This window comes from Antechinus flavipes, chromosome 4, assembly GCF_016432865.1.
Source record: "Antechinus flavipes isolate AdamAnt ecotype Samford, QLD, Australia chromosome 4, AdamAnt_v2, whole genome shotgun sequence".
NCBI lineage: Eukaryota > Metazoa > Chordata > Mammalia > Dasyuromorphia > Dasyuridae > Antechinus > Antechinus flavipes.
In genome coordinates, this window is record NC_067401.1 from 413,333,082 (window position 1) to 413,351,982 (window position 18,901).

At 38.2% G+C, this 18,901-nt stretch overlaps 1 protein-coding gene across 3 annotated transcripts; it reads right to left on the reverse strand.

The window, feature by feature from the left end:
* Window positions 1–6,086: 6,086 nt before the first annotated feature.
* Window positions 6,087–18,579, reverse strand: LOC127562829 (zinc finger protein 836-like). Of its 3 annotated transcripts, none has more exons than XM_051998831.1 (2): window positions 18,470–18,579; window positions 6,087–7,895 (listed from the first exon to the last, which is right to left on the reverse strand). In XM_051998831.1, exon 2 carries the CDS (start codon window positions 7,783–7,785, stop codon window positions 6,622–6,624), a length of 1,164 nt encoding a protein of 387 aa, XP_051854791.1. In that variant the 5' UTR covers window positions 7,786–7,895; window positions 18,470–18,579; the 3' UTR covers window positions 6,087–6,621. The 3 variants fall into 3 exon arrangements, with proteins under 3 accessions (XP_051854791.1, XP_051854789.1, XP_051854790.1); XM_051998829.1 differs by lacking the exon at window positions 18,470–18,579 and adding an exon at window positions 17,658–17,865; XM_051998830.1 differs by lacking the exon at window positions 18,470–18,579 and adding an exon at window positions 16,962–17,069.
* Between the last annotated feature and the right edge of the window lie 322 nt (window positions 18,580–18,901).

The window sequence follows — 18,901 nt, forward strand, 5'->3', positions numbered from 1 at the left end:
CTTGGAAAATAGATCCAAGAGAGACAATCTAAGAAGTATTGGGCTACCTATAAGCCACAATGAAAACAAGAGCCTGGACATTTTCCAAGAAATCATCAAGGAAAACTGCCCTGATATACTAGAACTAGGAGGTAAAATAGTCATTGAAAGAATCCATCAATCATCTGCTGAAATAAACCTCAAAATGAGAACTCCAAAGAAATATTGTATCTAAATTCCAGAATTATCAGATCAAGGAGAAAATACAGTAAGCAGACAAAAAGAAAGAATTCAAATATTTAGGAGCCACAATCAGGATTACCCAGGACGTAGGATCTTCCACTTTAAAGGAATGAAGGGCATGAAATATGATATTCTGGAAGGCAAAGGAGTTTGTACTACAATCAAGAGTTAACTATCCAGCAAAACTAAGCATTATCTTTCAAGTGAAAAGATGGATATTCAATGAAATAGGGTGTTTTCAAATCATTTTTGATAGAAAGACCAGAGCTAAACAGATTGATATTCAAATACAAGACTCAAGAGAAGCATAACAAGTAAAAAGGGAAGAAAAAACCTATGTTTTTTAAAAGTTAAAATGTTTATATCCCTACACGGTAAATTATGTAAAATGCTTGAGAACTGTATCTTTGTCAGGAGTATTCTTAGAGGGTGTAGGTAAAAGTTGACTTTAATGTGATGATATAAACAAGAAACGAGGGATGGAAAAAGAATTGTCCTGGATGAAGAGGAGAGGGGAGGTAAATTGGGATAAATTACATTATAGGAAGAGGCAAAAAAAGGCCTATTTCTCTTGAGGGGAGAAAAGGGAAGGTGATGAGCATTGTTTGAACCTTAGTCTCATTGGATTTGGCTCAAAGAGGGAATATCATACATAGTTTGGTATAGAAACTTACCTTACCCCATAGGAAAGTAGGAAAGGAAAGGGGAAAAGAAAGGGAGGAGGATAATAGAAGGGCAGAAAGTATAAAGTAAAAGGGATAAGAAAGGGGGAGGAGCTGGAAAAGATTGAGCAGATTGAGGGCAGAAGCAAAGTCTTATTTATAATCAGCATCATGGAAAATATATAACACATGTCTTCCTGCCTCCAGGCCTGGCACTGCATGCCCTGTACCAACTAATTGCCTTTTGTTTTTACATAGCTGTCTTTCCCATTAAACTATGAGTTTCATGAGAACAGGAAATCTTTTACCTTTGTGTCTCTGTTGAATGCAATGATTCATTTTTTTCCCCCCTGTGAAGAATTGATAGACACCTTCCTACCTTCTTTCAGAAAAGAGGTGGTCGACTAAGATCAGAATGAGGCATACATCATCAGACATGGTCAATATGCTGGCTTGTTTTAATTATACATCTTTGTTATAGAAGGATGGGTATTATTGGGGGCGGAGTACCTAAAAATGACATTATTGTAAAAAAATAAGAAACACCAGTAATTTTTTAATTAAAAATTTAAAAATAATTTTAAAAATTCATTTTAGAATTTTTCTGGAGATCAAAATCAAGCTTATGTGTGGTATAGTTTCTGGAAATTCATCTTTTTTATTGTCTTAGAAACCAAGGCAACATTTCCCTATATATGATCTGTCCCATTTCCCACAATTCTTCAAGACCACAGACGGTGGTTTACCATTTCCACCTATAAGCTTTTTATACAAAAGAATGTAATTGGTGTGTGTTATGGTGCTGGCTGAGGATGGTCTGTGATGGCTGACAGATGCTACCTAAAAGCAGTGAGAGCAACTTGGTTTATATTTAGGCAGGTGACTCCTCATAGAATATTTTTAGAAGTGAGATTTTAGAGGTCATTGAGTTCAAGCCTTTTATTTTAAAGATAAAATGACTGAGGTCTAAACAATTTGCAAAAGACTACCCAGTTAGCTAGTCAACCCAACCAAAAATAAGTCCAATGCCCAGCTTTTTGTTATCCTCATTATTGATAATAATACTACATTATATCCACTTTTTAGATATATTTCAAATTTAGCTGCTGGATCTTTTGCCTGGGAAGTTTATGGAAAGAATTATGTTAACAATCTTATTCTTTGAAATAATAAAAGACCTTAACACTTATTTCAATTCCTTAACTGAATTTTAGAATTTGTGAAGATTCAAATTATATACAGAACAGAACCTTGACATTAAGACATGAAGAATGAGATAACTTATCTTTGTGCTGACAAACTTTATTCCAATTATTTTTTTAAAAAATCTTTTAACCAGTACTTCCTTTCCCAAAAGCATTTATAATCCTACTCATTATCTTTTCTGTTAAACTCAGAGCTATTCACTTAGGTCTTCACCAGACCCCTTGGCTTCTTCCATCTACATGTGCCTCTTATCCACTTTGATTGTCATGCTAATTAGTCTCCTATCCTCAACTCATTCTAAAGATTTTATCTACATTTAGCTTAAAAGGAATTTAAAATTTACCTTAAAAATAAACCACTTCTAAAAATCTACCCAGATAAAGCATGGACAAAACACATCAACTTCTTATCAAAACATAATCATCTTAATCTCATTTCTCCTAAGCTTATATCTATTAGCTTTATACAATATTGATTGGGTACCTTACAAAAATATGTTATCTAGCTTCAACTAGAAGGCAACTGAGAGCTTAGTGGATAGGGCCAAATCATTTAACCTGTTTACCCAAATTCACTGGGGAAGAAAATAGAAAATCACTCCAGTGTCTTTGCCAAGAAAACTCCTGGGCAGCATTGATGTGCTATATGGTCCACGGGGTCATGAAGAGTCAGACATGACTGAACAATAAAGCTCAATAAGGTGATCCTTTTATTACCTATTCCCTTTCTCCCTCAACACATCAGCTCTACCAAACCTTCTTTTCTCAAACCTCTTACACTTCCATTTCTTTCCTTCCTTCTCAATTGAAGGACCCATTATTTGAATGAGAAAATTGAGACTATTCAATCTGAGCTCCTGCTTCTCGTTTTCTTTTAATCTCAAAATTGCTTTGACATCTTCTCACTCTTCCTTTTCCTAGTCTCTAACAATGATATGCTTTTCCTCCTTTTTTTGGTCAAGGTTAACACTTCTATATTTGTTCTTCATCCCATTCCCTCCCATTTTCTCCAGCAAATTGTTCTCAACTCACACTCTTCTCTAATTTTCAGATTCTCCCTACTAGTTCCTAGTTTCTTTCCTTATTGCTTTTGATCATCATTAAACCAAAACTGTCCTCGAAAGTTACCAGTAATCTCTTGAGGGGCAAAATTTGTTTTGTTTTGTTATGTTTTATGTTCCAAATTATCTCCCTCCCTTGTTACTTACCTCAAAATTTATAATACTCAGAATAGCTTAGCCACTCACAGTGGCAAATCCTGACATCTTCATTTGACACCATAGACAGTGTCTCCTCTTTGTCTTTTTGTGACACTAACACTTCTAGTTTTCCTTGTTTTCCTATCTTTGTTCTCAATATCTTTTCGGGAAGCTAGGTGACATAGTGAAAACCAGAATTTTTAAGGAAAGATTTTTAAAATCTTTCTTCAGACACTTACTGCAATTTCCTCAATTATAAAAAGTGGATAATAATAGCAGCTGCATTCTAGGATTACGGTGAGGATCAAGGATATATTTTAAAGATATTTAAAGAGATATTTAGCATAGAAGGCACTTAATGCTTATTAATTTCTCTCTTTCTTTTCATCATTTCACACTCTCTAACTGTGCATGTTCCCCAAGATTGCTCTATCTTCTGTGGTGGTCTTCTCTTTTCCTTTATAATCATTCTCTGGGAGCAGGTTTCTTAGGGAGGTTTTCTGGAGGCAACCTTAGTTTTGGTTCAACGTAATAATCACCCCATATACAGCCAGGAATTAAAATCCAGTCCTTTATTGTGCCCTTCAAAGTCTTGGGCTTCAGCCCCTAGCTCCCTCCGAATGTTTCCAGCCAGCACAAAAGTGGAATATGGAATGAATCTGTCTCCGCCTCCTAGAGTGGGCTTCTGTCCCTGGCCCTGAGAGCTTCTTACTTATATGCTGTACACGGAGTACACACCAATCATTATGTTACTGGGAAACCATTATTTGTTGTAGGATTAAATCAACTCTAAACTAGATTTAACCATTGTCTCCTCAATTCCACTTAGTACCTTGTTTCAAGTTCTGACCCATAACATCTTGTAGGATCAGATCAATTATACTGAACTATGCTAAATTAGATAATTATTGTCTCTATCAATTCTAATGATTTAACACAATCCTCCTCCTCTCCCTATACTCTCTCAGTGACTTTAGGTCCTATAGGTTAAATGATCATTTTATGGATAATTCACAAATCTAAATAATCAATCCATCTCTCCAATGAGCGTCAGATACCCATCACCAATTTCCTATCAACTATTTCAAACTGGATGTTCTGTAGGCATTCTAAACTCAAAATATCCAAAACAGAATGCATTTTCTGTCCCCTGCCTCTCTAAATTAACCTCTATTCCACACTTCCTTATTTTTGTTCAAGGAAACACCAAACTCTCAAACTCCCAAGTTTACAACCTTGGCATTATCCATGACTCATTTTCCTTCAATCTAGATATTTAATCAGTTGTTAATTGTGGCATTCTATTTCCAAAGCATCTTTCATATCTTATCTTAACCTTTTTAGTCATACTATAGTCATTGCCTCAGTTTTGGTTTCCATAACCTTTCTTATCGAAATGGTCTAATTAGTCTGGCTTGTTTTAATCCATCCTCCACTAGGCTGCCAAGATAATATTCCTTAAGGTTCAATCTGAACATGTCATTTTCCTATTCATTAAACTCTAGTGGTTGCCTATGTCTTCCTGTTAAATATAAACTCCTTGGTTTAGCCTTTAAAACCTGTCAATCTGGCCTTATTATACATTACTCCACACTTCCTATATTCTGTATCCCTTATAACACTCCATCTCCTATCTCTGTACCTTTGCATGCACATTTTCATACCTGGAATATACTTCCTTCCTCACCTCCAACACACAGAATTCCCCTCTCCCTTAGATGCGGTTTAACTATGATTTTCTAGATGATAGCTTTACTCATCTCCAATTGTTAATAACTTTCTTTCTAAACTATTTTGATTTTAACTTTGTCTTTATTTTCTATATTTAATCTATTTATATGTGTACTTGTAGTCTCCTCTGTTTGAATGCAAATTCTTTGAAAGTTAGGATTGTTTCTTTATATTCGTATCCTAAAAACCTGACACACAGGCCCTTAATAAATGCTTTCCTGTTTAATCTAAATAGAAGGTAAATGCTGCAAAGAGAACAACAGGGATACAGTGAGGGGGATTTCTTTGGAATGAGTACACCATTTTTGAGAGATACAAGTGCATCATTAGGTGTAACAGAAAATAACTGGGAATAAACCAGAAGCTATATATACATACCCCTTTTCCAAATCTGAAACAGCTGAAAAATGGATGAAAGCATACTAGTACTCTCTCCAAAACTGCTTCTTTGTTCTGAAATCCTATTGTTATACTTGTGGATTGTCTTTAGATACTAACCAATTAAGGATGATGGATGACTTCCATACTGTACATTACTCCTCCCCAAATAAGACTATGGTCTGGCCACATAGTCACAATAACCTAATTAACTATTCCTGCCAAATATATTCCGTTTTTCATTTCTGTGTCTTTGGATATCCCTCATGTCTGGAATGTTCATTTTTCTCCCTTTTCCTTTCATAGGAACCTTAGCAAGACTTAGCTCAGAGAGCTTTTGTAGATGGCCCTTCCCAGTCCTCTGTTGGAATCTTCCCCTCCCCTTGGATTCTTCTATTCATTCTATGCATATCTTATATGCTTAATAAATGGTTGGTGATTGATTACTAAGTTATTTTTAAGATTAAACACTACTTAGACCCTTACATATCTTTCAGAAAGCATTAATACCGATATTTCTTAATCTGAAGATGAGACTAATGTAGTTCATATTCAAGGGGGGAAAGAGAATCCTCCTCAAATAATCATATTGCCATCTCTTTTATGGGCACTGATAAATTAAGTTGAATTAAAAAATTTCCAGACAAATATCAATTACTTTAAATATGCAAATTCAGCCACACAAAAGGTAGCAATTATTGGCCTGTTTATTAAGGATATGATTTTACAACATACTTTTTTTTCCCCAAAATATATCTTTCATTTAAAAAAAAATGGAGGTGATAAAGATGACCCAGATTCTCAATAAAGTAGACAAGAGGAAGGTTATACTTGTAGTTTTAAATACAGAACTGTAAAGGCTGCTATGGGCCTTTAAAGACTAGTCAGATATATCTTTGTAAAAGTCCCAAATCAGAATAATAAGTCTTTTGGAAGGAATCCTGTCCAATACAAAATGACAAAAATCAGTAAAAAATGATATTTTTTATTACTTTTGCCTATGGATGGAAATGTAAGTTTCAATACTGGATGACTTTTTTTTTTTTTTTTGGCAAAAATTACTGGACCATTTCCAAGACAAAAATGACACCCATAAATATGAGTGGGAGATGGAGTACAGTAAGGAAGAGGTGTTAGACTAAGTATCTAGTGAGTAGTTTGGAAAGTTTGTCCTAGAGAACAGGTCTTGGTTTGTATGAAAAAAACAAGGTGGTAATACAGCCACTAATCTTTTCCCACTTTGTGTGTACGTTCATGCCTCCTCATAGTGCCTGATTCAGTGAAGGAATGACCACAATAAACACAAGAGTATGGCTTCTCTCCAGTGTGAATACGTTGATGGCGTTGTAGCGATGATAATCGGGTAAAGGTCCCACCACACTCATCACAGTAGAAAGGACGCTCTCCTGAGTGTGTTTGCTGATGCCTTTTCAACCTGAGCAGCTGGATAAAGGCCCTGCCACATTCCTGACATATGTATGGTTTTTCCTGCCGGTGAATTACTTTATGTTTGGAAAGTAGGTTTGGTTTACGAAACCCCTTGCCACAGGTCTGACAGACATAAGGTCTGAGCTCCTCTTCTCTTGGCTTTTGGCCCTCTGAACTCTGCTTATCTGGACCAGCCTCGTGCTCATTTCGGCAGTTTGCAGACCAGGGGATCTTCATAGTATCGTTTCCTAAGGCCACCTTGGCATGTTCAATCTTGTGAACATTTCGTAGATGTTGCCATACATCCGCCGTACGGATGAATCCTTTGTCACATTCAGGACACTTATGTGGCCTATCACTAGAGTGGATCAACTTGTGCATGCGCAAATTAGCAGCACAGAAGAACTCTTTGCCACAGACGGGGCAGCGGTAGGGATGTTCAGCTATGTGGATCTCCCTGTGCTCCTGTAATCTAGCTAGATCCTGGAAAGATGTGCCGCACTTCCTACATCTGTAAGGGAAGGCTTCTCTGGAGACAGGTTCAAAGTCTTCATTGAATGTGTCAATGCGGACCACGTTTTCATCATCCTCGCTAAGCGTTCCCTGAGCTTCTTCTGGGCTATCAGAGAAAGACAGTTCTAAGTCTTCACCTTCACACTGTAAGTCAAAGTTAGTACTGGAGTTGACAGAAATCCCTGTGGTGGCTTCACGCCATTTCTGATTGCAGGCTTCATAAATTTCCCCATCTTCACACTGTAGTTCCACCGGGAGTTCTTGTTTACCTGAGGGTCCTGCAGAGTTGCAGGACAATCGAGAGGATAGAGAAGACTTTTCTTGTTCTTTGAGCTGGAGGCTGGATTTATGATTCCCCCTTTTAAAGCACAGGTTCACACCATCAGAACGTTCTTCTGCTGAGTCCTGGGTGTCACCAACTGACCGCCGGCCCACCTCTACATCCATTCTGTGCTACTGCTGGACTTGGTAGCTGTTTGGGGCTTTTCCTGGGAAGCCACAGTGACTTACATCCTTACAGGATGGATCTGAGGCATCCTCACTTCAGGTACCAGTCACTGTATGGAGGGAAAACATTGAATAAAGTTCAAACTCTAGTCTAGAATTTAAAACCCTCTATAATCTGACTCTACTGAAGCAATCCCATTATTCTTCAAAGTGGACGCTTTGTATCAGCCAGGACAGTTTTCTCACTGTGTTTTGAAAACATGCCATATTCCTACCTTCACTTTTGCACACGTTAAAACTTTCTCCTTATTTTTTCTTTATCCCAACTGTATCTTTCCTTCAGGATCTAGCTTATGTAGACCTCTACAAGGATTTCCTTGTCTACTCTCCTATATCAAGCTCTTTTTCAACTCTTGATGCATTTTTCTGTCTATATTTCCTATATAGTTATATATATAACTATATATATAAAATCAAATATACTCTGATTTCCAACTTCTTCCTCCAAACCATAAAGAGCTATTCCTGTTTTCATACTAATTTAATTTTATTCTCATTATTTCTTCAGATTTCCATTATATTTCAGTTCTACACTTCTTAATGTAGAACTTAATTCTTAATATAGTTCTTAAAATATTTTAGTGGTATTAATATAGATTTGTTAATAATTTTCTCTCCCTGGATATTTCAGATTATTCATCCAGATTGATCTTTGCAAACAATTTTCTGAGTAGCAACAAATAGTCCTTCCAGATCTACAATGCTCAGCAGCAGAAACCTTTTCTTTTACATTTTTATTACCCTTAAAAGCATTCTGATTCTTCAGGGGTTCTAAAACATGATTTTTAATTATATGCTAAAGTAAATCAATATATTGATTTATGATCTTTAACACCAAATAGATGCCCTGTATCTCTGCTCCAGCCAGTTGCTAATAAGAGTCAATAGAAAGAATCCTTTGGAGGTCCATTCCTGGGCAAGTAACCCTAGGAAAAAAGAAGGAACAGATGAAATTTGCTTCTGTTTTCCAACTCTCTAGCTACCAATACAGTAAAGCTAAATGTTTGACAGTGAATGGGATAACTAAAGGCAGAAAGCTTCATCCCAGCAGTATTCATCTCATTATTTTGAGAGTTAAATAGATGAGAGAGAGACACAGAGAAAGAGAGAGAGACAGAGAGACACACACAGAGAGAGAGACAGAGAGACACACACAGAGAGACTATATAAAAGTCTGTACTATTATATTTGGGGAGTAGGAGAAAGTTAAGCTCAAGTCAACTTACTAGTCGTATTAAAACCCTATCCTATTCCTCTAATCTGCAGTCATGTAGACAACCTGTTAAGCCATATTAAAGTTTGTTAGAATAAAAACACTCTATACTTTTTTCTTCTTTTCTTATTCAACAAAATACTATTTAAATGACTATATGTACCAGTCCAGTGTTAGGCACAAGGGATCAAAATACAACATATATGTGTATTTTTGCCAAAGATTTCCTCTCAAAGAGCTTACAATATAATTGGAGGATGGAGATGTTAACTAATTTAACCACTGATGCTTTTTAAGTAGGATTTTTAAGTAACTCGTCTACATATTTTCAAATTCATATTTTCAAATTTATTTAGGAAAATTATGTAAACTAAGAATTTAAAGAATAAAGATTTTTTTTTTTGGGGGGGGGGCTGAGGTAATTGGGGTTAAGTGACTTGCCCAGGGTTATACAGCTAGGAAGTGTTAAGTGTCTGAGACTAGATTTAAACACAGGTCCTCCTAATTTCAGAGATGGTGCTCTCTCAACTGCACCACCTAGCTGCCCAAAGAATAGGGATTTTACAAAATGGTTTTTAATTTTTTCAGACTAGTATATATATTTATCATGTGCTGGTATGATTTTTGATATTCATGTGAGTAGCAATCAATACAATTGATCTCAAAGGCAAAATGCTAAGAACAATTACAAAATAAATTGAACCCTGTTAGACCAAGCATACATATCAAGACACAATCCAGAATACTAAAATAAATCTTGAATAATATTAGTCCCTTATTTCTTGTCTTTCAAGTAATACTCAAAGAAAATGAATAATATCAAATAAATATTACAATCAAAATGAATACTAACCATCAAATAATTAAACTGATTTGGAGAAGGAAATAGCAAATTACTTACGTGTCTTTGCTGAAAAATCCCAAATAGGGACAAAAAGAATTAGTCACAACTAAAACAAAACACATATTCTTGAATATAGATTGTAATTTTCCTTAATGCTAATATCACATTCAAGTGCAAAATACCCTCACATTTTAGGAAGTTTTTCCCTTCTGATGACAATTTTTTTGGTATATTTTCTTTTTTTCTTATAGCTAAATTACTATCTACCAAATGCAACCAAACCAAGAATTCACAGAAAAACGTAGCTATCTGTCAGAAAATCTGTTTCCACAAAACATTCACCTTACCCCTTCAACAATCTAAATGTTAATTTCTTTTAAGTGAGCAACTATTTGAGGAATAGAATCCAGAACTTGAATCTTGCTTTCAATTGTTTTGGGCAACTTGTGTTCAATGTTTTGTTTCCCAACAGGGTAAGTCTCCTCAAAAGTTTTAAAAAATCAGGCTATGAAAGGGCAGTTTTACATGTCAAATTCCATGACAGCTTCCATATAAAACTGTCATTTCCCCAACTGAGGGGCCACTTAATTTCCAACAACACTCAAAACAATCAAGGAGAGATTATTCAGAAGCTAATTATTTAATCTGAATCTTCTAATACTCTAGTGGCTTCCCATTGTGGCAATTTTACTTTCATTAGCACTTCATCCAGAGATTAGAGGAAGATATTAAATTTAAATTAGTCATTAAAAAAAAATTTGGGAGGTTTGATAAAAAAAGAGAAAAGGTGGAAAAAGGTAGGAACTCCAGTCAAAAAGAGCTATGATAATGATGATGAAAATGGTGGCTATACTACCTATTAGTTTTCACTCTTGTTACTTATTGCCATGTGTATAATTAACAGATGATCACCTGACTACAACATATAACAAGAAAAGTCCATAGTATTCATAAGTCTGAATTAGTCAATTCAACAAAATCTTTTGATTTGATTTGGTTGTAACAAAATTTGACCTACTCCAGTTCCAGAAAAATGCTATGAAATATTTATTTCTGAGTTGTTTGGCTTTTATCAAAATTAAAATAATGGGTCTGGCAAAGAAATCTCCAACTCATCTTACAGAAAATGATTTAATAAGTTCAACTCATTTCAAAGGCTATTTTCCCCAGCGGAAAAGGAAGATTCCCTTTTGATGCCAATTTATATGAAGAAGTGTTAAGGACCACATCTAAGTGTGAAACCCAAAAAGTCATAAAAGATGAAAGGGAACTGCACCATGAAGGGGCAGCTCAGTTCTTCGAAAGCCCCCAGAGCTGTGAATCATAACACACTTGAAGGAATTGCAAATCAACCTTTACTGACACAGATGTTGCTTGTGGATTGAGAATGAAATAAATTAGAGGCAAGAGAAGGGAGGTCAGAGAATGCAACTGTTTCTCAGTCGCCTTGTATCCTTATCATCCTCTCACATGAAGGTATCTATTCTGATGGACAGCATTAGATCCCAGCAACCACTAGCAGATGGCTCCTGTAACAAAGAAGTTATCTAAAAAATCTAAAGGAAGCTATGGTATAGTGGAAAGGGTTCTGAATTTAGAGTCAGAGGAACCATGACAAAATCCCAACTCTTACACTATAACCTTGGACAAATCTCTTTGGAGGGCCCAGTTTCCTAGCTGAGATGGTCTTAATCAGCTCTAAAGTCTCTTACACTCTAAATCTACAATCCTATTTTTAAAAATTCCTGCTAATAAAAACAGAAGATGTATACACAACTAGAGACTCAGTAGGAATGCCTATAGGCCTTGACTTCTAAAGAGAATCTCTGTTGCACCTTAGCAAGGAAGACAAAACTTATTTTTGGCACAGGGAAATTTTTTTCAGTGAATAATTCCTTTATATAGATTCTACTGATGGATGAAAAAAAAATCCCTATGTCTTAAATTCTGATGATTTCCTAATGAAGACTAAAGAATTGATTTCTAAATGTCATTCAGTAAAATAGTTGATATAATAACTAATTAATTAAAAATATTTAATGATAAATCAACTAATCCAACAGGCATTACAAGTAGAATTAGAGATTTTAAAATTTTTACAGAGTGATACAATTGGTTTTTCTACTTCTGGGTCCCATGAATTGAAAGGACAAGGGAAATTCTGGCAGGAAACAACTTTTATAGGAAGGAACCCAACCTTCAAAGCTGAATCTTTTCAGGAAATATATTAAATCAACAGATAAATGAACCTAATAATAAATGATTCTTCAGGGAATCAGAATATTCTAGTAAAAACACAAAGCTCACTTTCTGGAAGTTATTGCTATAGAAAATAACTGTCTCCATAGACTACTTCTTGGTGCCACTAACAGAGACAGAATCCTATATATGGTTCAATATGAAGATTTTTAAAGAAATTTTTATACCATGAAACAATAGGGATAGATCTATTCAGGCATTTTAATCTTCTATTAAGTTTGCATCCTAAATTCTTTTTATGGAAAGATCATTACTTTAAATATTTAAGACTAATACATAATGAAGTACCCCAATTTTGCCTTCAATTCAATCATGCTGCTGCTGGTAGACAGGTTTTATATACTGTCCAGCAATCATATTTAGAAACATTCTTATTCTTCCATTTAAACAGTGTCTAGAAAGTCTCCCTAGAACAGAATGCTTATAGTTTCCATTAATTAAAAATTTCTGAACAAATTGTTCCCAATGTTCCAAGTTCTGCTTAAATTTTGAAAGATGAGGTTTTTTTCAGTAATTGCAATGATTTTTAAAATGATTTTAAAAATGGCTTTGCAATGATTTTTTAAAACATCAATTTTATTATTTTAAAATGGAACACTATTTTTTCTCCATTCTAATCCCCATTAATCACAAATAATCCAGAACATGTAATATTAAGCCTGCATCAAATCTCTAATTTCAGATATGATCATTTTCTATCTATGCCGCACAAAGATCAAAAACTAAGCTACTATGTATCATCCTCAGGGGTCTATGTTTTCTGAGACCCCTGGGAGCTAGGACAAGGGGATAAAAATAGTAAAATAGAGATAGAGAAGTATAGGAATCACAAGAAATTCTAGGAGGTCAAAAGAAAAGCCCAAATCTAATACAATACCATTCTTGGCTGCTGCTGCCATTTCCAAGCTTCCCATTATACTATAAGATTTGTACATTTGTAATACTTAATAAAAACATTTTCTACCTTTTGGTGGTTGTCAGATTTCAGCTCACCATTCTTAGAATAGTACCCACCCTCTGTTGTGTAACCTAAAATTGTACTGTGATAAGTATCAGTATATTTCTTAAGAACTACTAGTTTCCCATACTGTTGTCAAGTCTCTGTGGTACATAAAATTACTTAAGTGAGAACTATTATGAAAATTTATTCTAAGGGCTGAGTATTACAGGGAAAAAATTATTGGTCAAATGAGTATTGATATAGTCAAAAGGAAAAAGGGCATGGCTAATCTATAGATAACATTATTATCAAACTATAAATAATAATTTTATTTTTTAAAAACCAGATCCTTCTTCAAGGTACCCTATTCCTAAAGCAGAGACAAGTACCTATTCACATGAATCTATTAGATCTATGTTAAACTGTGTCTCCTGAGATAGATATATTTTAATCTTAAAAAAATTATTTAAAAAACTTATGGATAACTTAAGAACTACTTGAAAGCTCATACAAACCTATAACTGACATTTACAGAGTTGGCCATATGTTTTATATGAATAATCTCATTTGTGCTTCAAAATAACCCTGTGGGGTCAGTTCTGTAGATACTATCACTCCTGTTCTAAAGGTGAAGAAACTGAGCTACTGAGAAGCAATGTTACAACCTTAAGATCTTAGATTTAGAACTGAAGGGAACTCAGAGGTCTTTAAATTCAACTACCTTCATTTTATAGAAGAGGAAACTAAAGACTGAAAGAGTTGGGATTGATATGGCTGATGAAGAGCAACAATAGACACGAGGAAAGAAAAATATGAAATAGAGTGGGAGAGCACATAACAAGGAAAAAGATTTTAATAATCAGGGATGGAAGGGGCAAGTTCCCTGGTGGAACTTGATATTTACCAGAAGAAAGGAAATACACCATGAGGTTGCCCTTATCTGACAAGCTAAATCCTAAAAGGAACTTAGCACTCCTAAGAGTCAGCTCTAAGGAGAAGCGAGCTTGAAAGGAGAGACACCATGTAGCATGGGGGATAAGGGAAAAGACACTATGAGGCAGAGAGCTGTGGCAGACTGACCCAGAGGACCGCAGCCTCCATGGCATGGGCCACAAGCTGATTTATAGGCAAATTTTAGCCTCGGGGACTTGACCTAACTTGTTTTTCTGAATGGATGACCTCCACAAAGCGGGAAAACCCTGAGCTAAACTGATCTCTATCAGAGCCTTCCTGCTGTCTGCCCCAGGGAACAATCTTATGAAGGCGTCAGTTTATCTCTGCCAACCATACCAGCCAATCAGGATGATTCATCCAAAGTTACCCAGATAAGGAAGCAAATAGAGGATTTAAACCCAGGTCCTGACTCCAAATCCCATGTTTCTTCCTCTGTCCTACTCTGCTTCTTTTATCGCCATTATCATATTCATTATTGTTTTTTCACATTTAACTAAAATAATAATGCAGCATATATATGCATATATTATGTACACACATAAATATGTATCCCACTTTTAATCAAGTAGTGTTTATTAGATTAAGCACTGTACTGAACATTTTACCACTGACAAAAGCCATCTCTTAATAGTGACACCAATATTCTGATAATGCTTTTTTGACTAAAAAAGTGAACTACCATGATCTCAGAAGAAACCCCCAAAGTAAGAGAAAGATGTACAGTGAGAGTAAGCAGGCTGTTGCATGCTACTAACAAACAGTAGCATGCAAGAAGGGATGATATTAAGGCTATGGATGACCAAAAGGAAGTAAGTTGGTCATCTGAGCTGTGGAGAAGGGCTCTTTGTGCGGTCAGAAGGTGAGAATACAAATGAGAGCTCTCTTTCCACTTACTAGTCACTGGGATGACCAGGATTTGGTTAATCACCTTCTTTTTCTGGAACTCAGTTTTTTCACCTGTCAAATAATGGCATTGATTTAGATAACATATGAAGTCTCACTTAGCCCTGAATTCTTGAACATAGTCAAATGGACAGACAACCTGATGCACTGGTACCCCTCCAAGTCTCCCAGCTGCTGGAAGCATCATCTTGAAGCAGAATCTAAAAGGGCACCTGAAGAAGAACCTTACAAGATGAGATGACATACAGGAAGTGCGATCTGTTGGAATATGTAACACATGAATAAAAGCACAGCTTGTTCAAAGTATCAAAGAACCCATATTGGGCTGATCATTCTGAACTAAGTATTTAGTATTTGTATGTCACTGACCTCTCACTGACTCGAGTTTAATCTGGTGAGTTCCAGTGTAAGGCAGGTGGGATGGAAGGGGAGACGATCCTTGCTTTCAAGTTCACAATCTAATTGTGAACCCCACCTGTGGTGGAGCACATGTGGTGCCAGGCAGAAAGGTCTGCACAAGACTTCTGTAGTCTAGTGCATGGTGAGGCACAGGGATCCTCGGGGTATACTAGAAGCCTGGCAGCACAGCCACTGCTCTCACAGTGAGACTTCACTGTGCTGCCCCACATCGGGATTAGTAATTGCAAATGTAAACAGTTCACTTGGCCTGAATCACCTTGAAGACTTCAGGAAAACTTGGTCACTCTGAGCTAAAGGGAACAGAGTAAATCTCCAGTACAATGAGGTCCTTTGAACAGAAGAATTTCTTCCTTTGGAGGAAGATAGTCCTTTACTAATGTCCAGAAGTCAAATCAGTTCCAACACCTCTCAGGTGGCTATATTCTGACTTGCCAACTGTGTTCTATTACTTGTCTCTTGTTGGAATAGTTAGTGTTAACAACTTGAAACAAGGTACTAAGTAGAACTAATTGATACAATGCTTGTGTTCTGACCAGTACTCATAGGAGTTCACAAGTATGGGAGATTCACAAGGTAAACTTTGTAACTTTGTGAATTCTCAGCTCCCTTAATCCCTGCCTCCAGAAGGAGGAGTCAGCCTTTGGGAGATCATATATAAAGAGGCTCTTAGCTTCGGGTTAGTGAGTTACTTCAGGCTAGGGAGAGTTCAGCTGATTTTAGATTGAGAGGGGAGCATCAAGTGAGTTCAGCCAGAAGCCCTCTCTGAGTGAGGAGTTTTACTTCGGAACATTGACTGGGGTCGGAGAGGAGCACTCTGGGAGATTGAGAGCCAGAAGCTCTCTCTCAGAGGCAAGACAGATTCACCTTGGTGCTGGCTCTGGAGGCTGAAGAAAGCAGAGGCAGAAGCAAAGGACAAAGCAGCAAGAGCTCTTGGAACCAAGCAGAGAGGTAGGCCTCCACTAACCGGGCTGTTTTGGAAGGAGAAAATAAACGTTTGGATTTTTACCAGCTGGTTGCATTTTGGGTGATTATTACTTTCAACTGAAACTAAGGCTGCCTCCAGAAAACCTCCCCGAGAAACCTGTTTTCTCCCAGAGAGAATTATTATTATTTTAAAGAAGAAAAACACCACAGTCTCGTAGAGGAAAGTTGAGTTATTTTCTAGGTCTTATCAGATGAATGAATTTTTAACTAAATTAAGATAGTGTAAGCTCCTTGGGGACTCTGAGTCCAGCTATGCCCTTAGATTTTTGGCAGAGTAATGGGATTTAAGTAACTTGCTTAGGGTCACACAGCTAGTAAAGGTCAAGAGTCTGACTGGATTTGAACTCAGCTCCTCCTAGCTTGGTTCTATTCACTGCACCACTTAGTCGCCCCCAGATAAATGCCTGTTGAAGGATCTTGGTGAATTGGGTGGAGAATGGGACTTGTTGCCTGGCAGACCCAGATTCAAATCCTGTGGCTGACATTTCACAGGCATGGGACCTTGGTCAAGGGACTTCATCTCTCTGGACTCAGTTTCCTCATCAGACTCTTGACTGATACATGATCTAAAAACTAGATAAAAGTACTGAAGTGCTCACCAGCGCTGGGAACTAAGCGCTAAGATGTGCTGTGCTAAGCGCTGGGCCCGGGATCAAGGTCTGAGTCCCAATGTCCTCTCAAGTCCAGCTGGCTGACCCCGGGTCAAGTAATGTAATCTGCTGCCTCAGTTTCCAAAACTGTAAAATAGGGATAATAACAGCAGCAACTTGGAAAGGTTGTTGTATAAAAAGCATGCCTTTAACAGAAGGTCTGGTAGATCATTAGTAAATATTCATTTGCTGACCCCATTTCTCGTCTGTTTCATGCAAAGGGTTACTCGTAGGTTACTAGGCAGGGGAACACCGCGCATAAGGATCAGAATTCAAATGCAGCTCAGACACTTAGTGTGTGACCCTTAACCCCGTTTGCCTCAATTCCCTCATCTGTAAAATGGGGATGATGATAACCGCAACTACCTCTCACCTTTGGCGGTGAAGGGGAAAAAGCAGCGGGCTAATGTTGGTATAGGTAAATACTAGGGATGATCAATGCAGGGGAAGCGAGTACAGACGGAATGTCGGAGGAAGGGTCTACCCGGCAGTGTCCGAGGAGAGTGGGGAGGGCCCTCTAGTAGAACTCCTATGCTTGTCATAAGGGGATCACTCCTTCAGCACTTGCCCGCTCCACCCACTAAGGTTGGGAGGCGGGCCTTGGAGAGGGCCGTGTCAAGTCTGAGAGGAAAGGAGGGAGGATACCTGCTTAGCTCCGAGGCTCCCGGGCGGCGGCTCCGCCCACCTCCTCTTCCTGCTCCGCCTCCTCCTCTTCCTCATTTGCCTCCTCCTCCGCCTCCCCCCTGCTCCTCCTCTGCAGGCCGCATAGCTCTGCTCCGCAGGAGGGCGGAGGCGGCGAGGCTAGGCCCCCTCACGGGCAGGCGCAGCCAAGTCAGCGGCCGCCATCTTCCACTCCCGACCATGAAGGAAGGAAACAAACCCAGCCCCGGCCCTGAGGGACAAGCCGCCAGCCAACCCAAAGCCAGATCTTGCCTCCACTCCGCCCGCCTCCAAATGGCGCCCCACTCCTCCGAGGGCCTTTAACCCTTTCCCCACTCCGTCCGTAAATATATAGTAAAAGCCACGCCTCCACAACCCGCCCCCCGAGTGCTCCGCCTCTTGGGGGCGGCTCAGTCTTACAGAACTTGAACTGGTTTCTCTTTTTCAGGGTTGCCCCACCCCTGGTAACAATAAAAATCGCGCCTCTGCCCGGCAATACAGAATGCGGCAATGAAGGCTCCGCCCCTCATGGCCCCTCCTGCCAGCAGGCTCCGCCTCTACTGGGTAGCGCTTTCAGTAATACTATTCTGCATTAAATGCTCCGCCTCTGAGCTCTCCCCACTACGGAATCAGAGGCGCCAGCTTTTGTGGGTAGCCCCGCCCTCTGCATAATTTAGCAATAAAGGCTTCGTTTCTTATCGGTGTCCTGCGCTAACAGTAAAGGCAAGAGGAGGACTTGTCATGGGTGGCCCCACTCTTCCACAATTCAATCATTAAAGCCACGTCTATGGGCATACCTCTTGTGGATCGCCTTTCCCTATGGGTTGTTCATAAATACTCTTCTTCTGGCAGGTAGACCCACTTCATCGATAATTTATCAATTAAGTCTTTGCCCCTGCCCCTTCTACCCAGTGTGGGTAGCCCGCCCCCTCAGTAACTTAGCAACAAAAGCTTTGCCTCTGCCCCGCCTCCCTACAGCATGGTAGCCCCGCCCCTTACGTAATTTATTCCAAAAGGCTTTGCCTCTGCCTCACATCCCCACAGTGTCCCGCCACTTAGTAATTTAGCAACAAAGGTTTTGCCCCTACCCCGCCTCCTTACTGTGTGGGTAGCTCCTCCCCTCAGTAACTTAGCAATAAAAGCTTTGGCTTTGCCCTGCCTCTCCACAGTATGAGTAGCCACGCCCCCTCAGAATTTAGATAGAGACTTTGCTTCTGCCCTATCTCCTA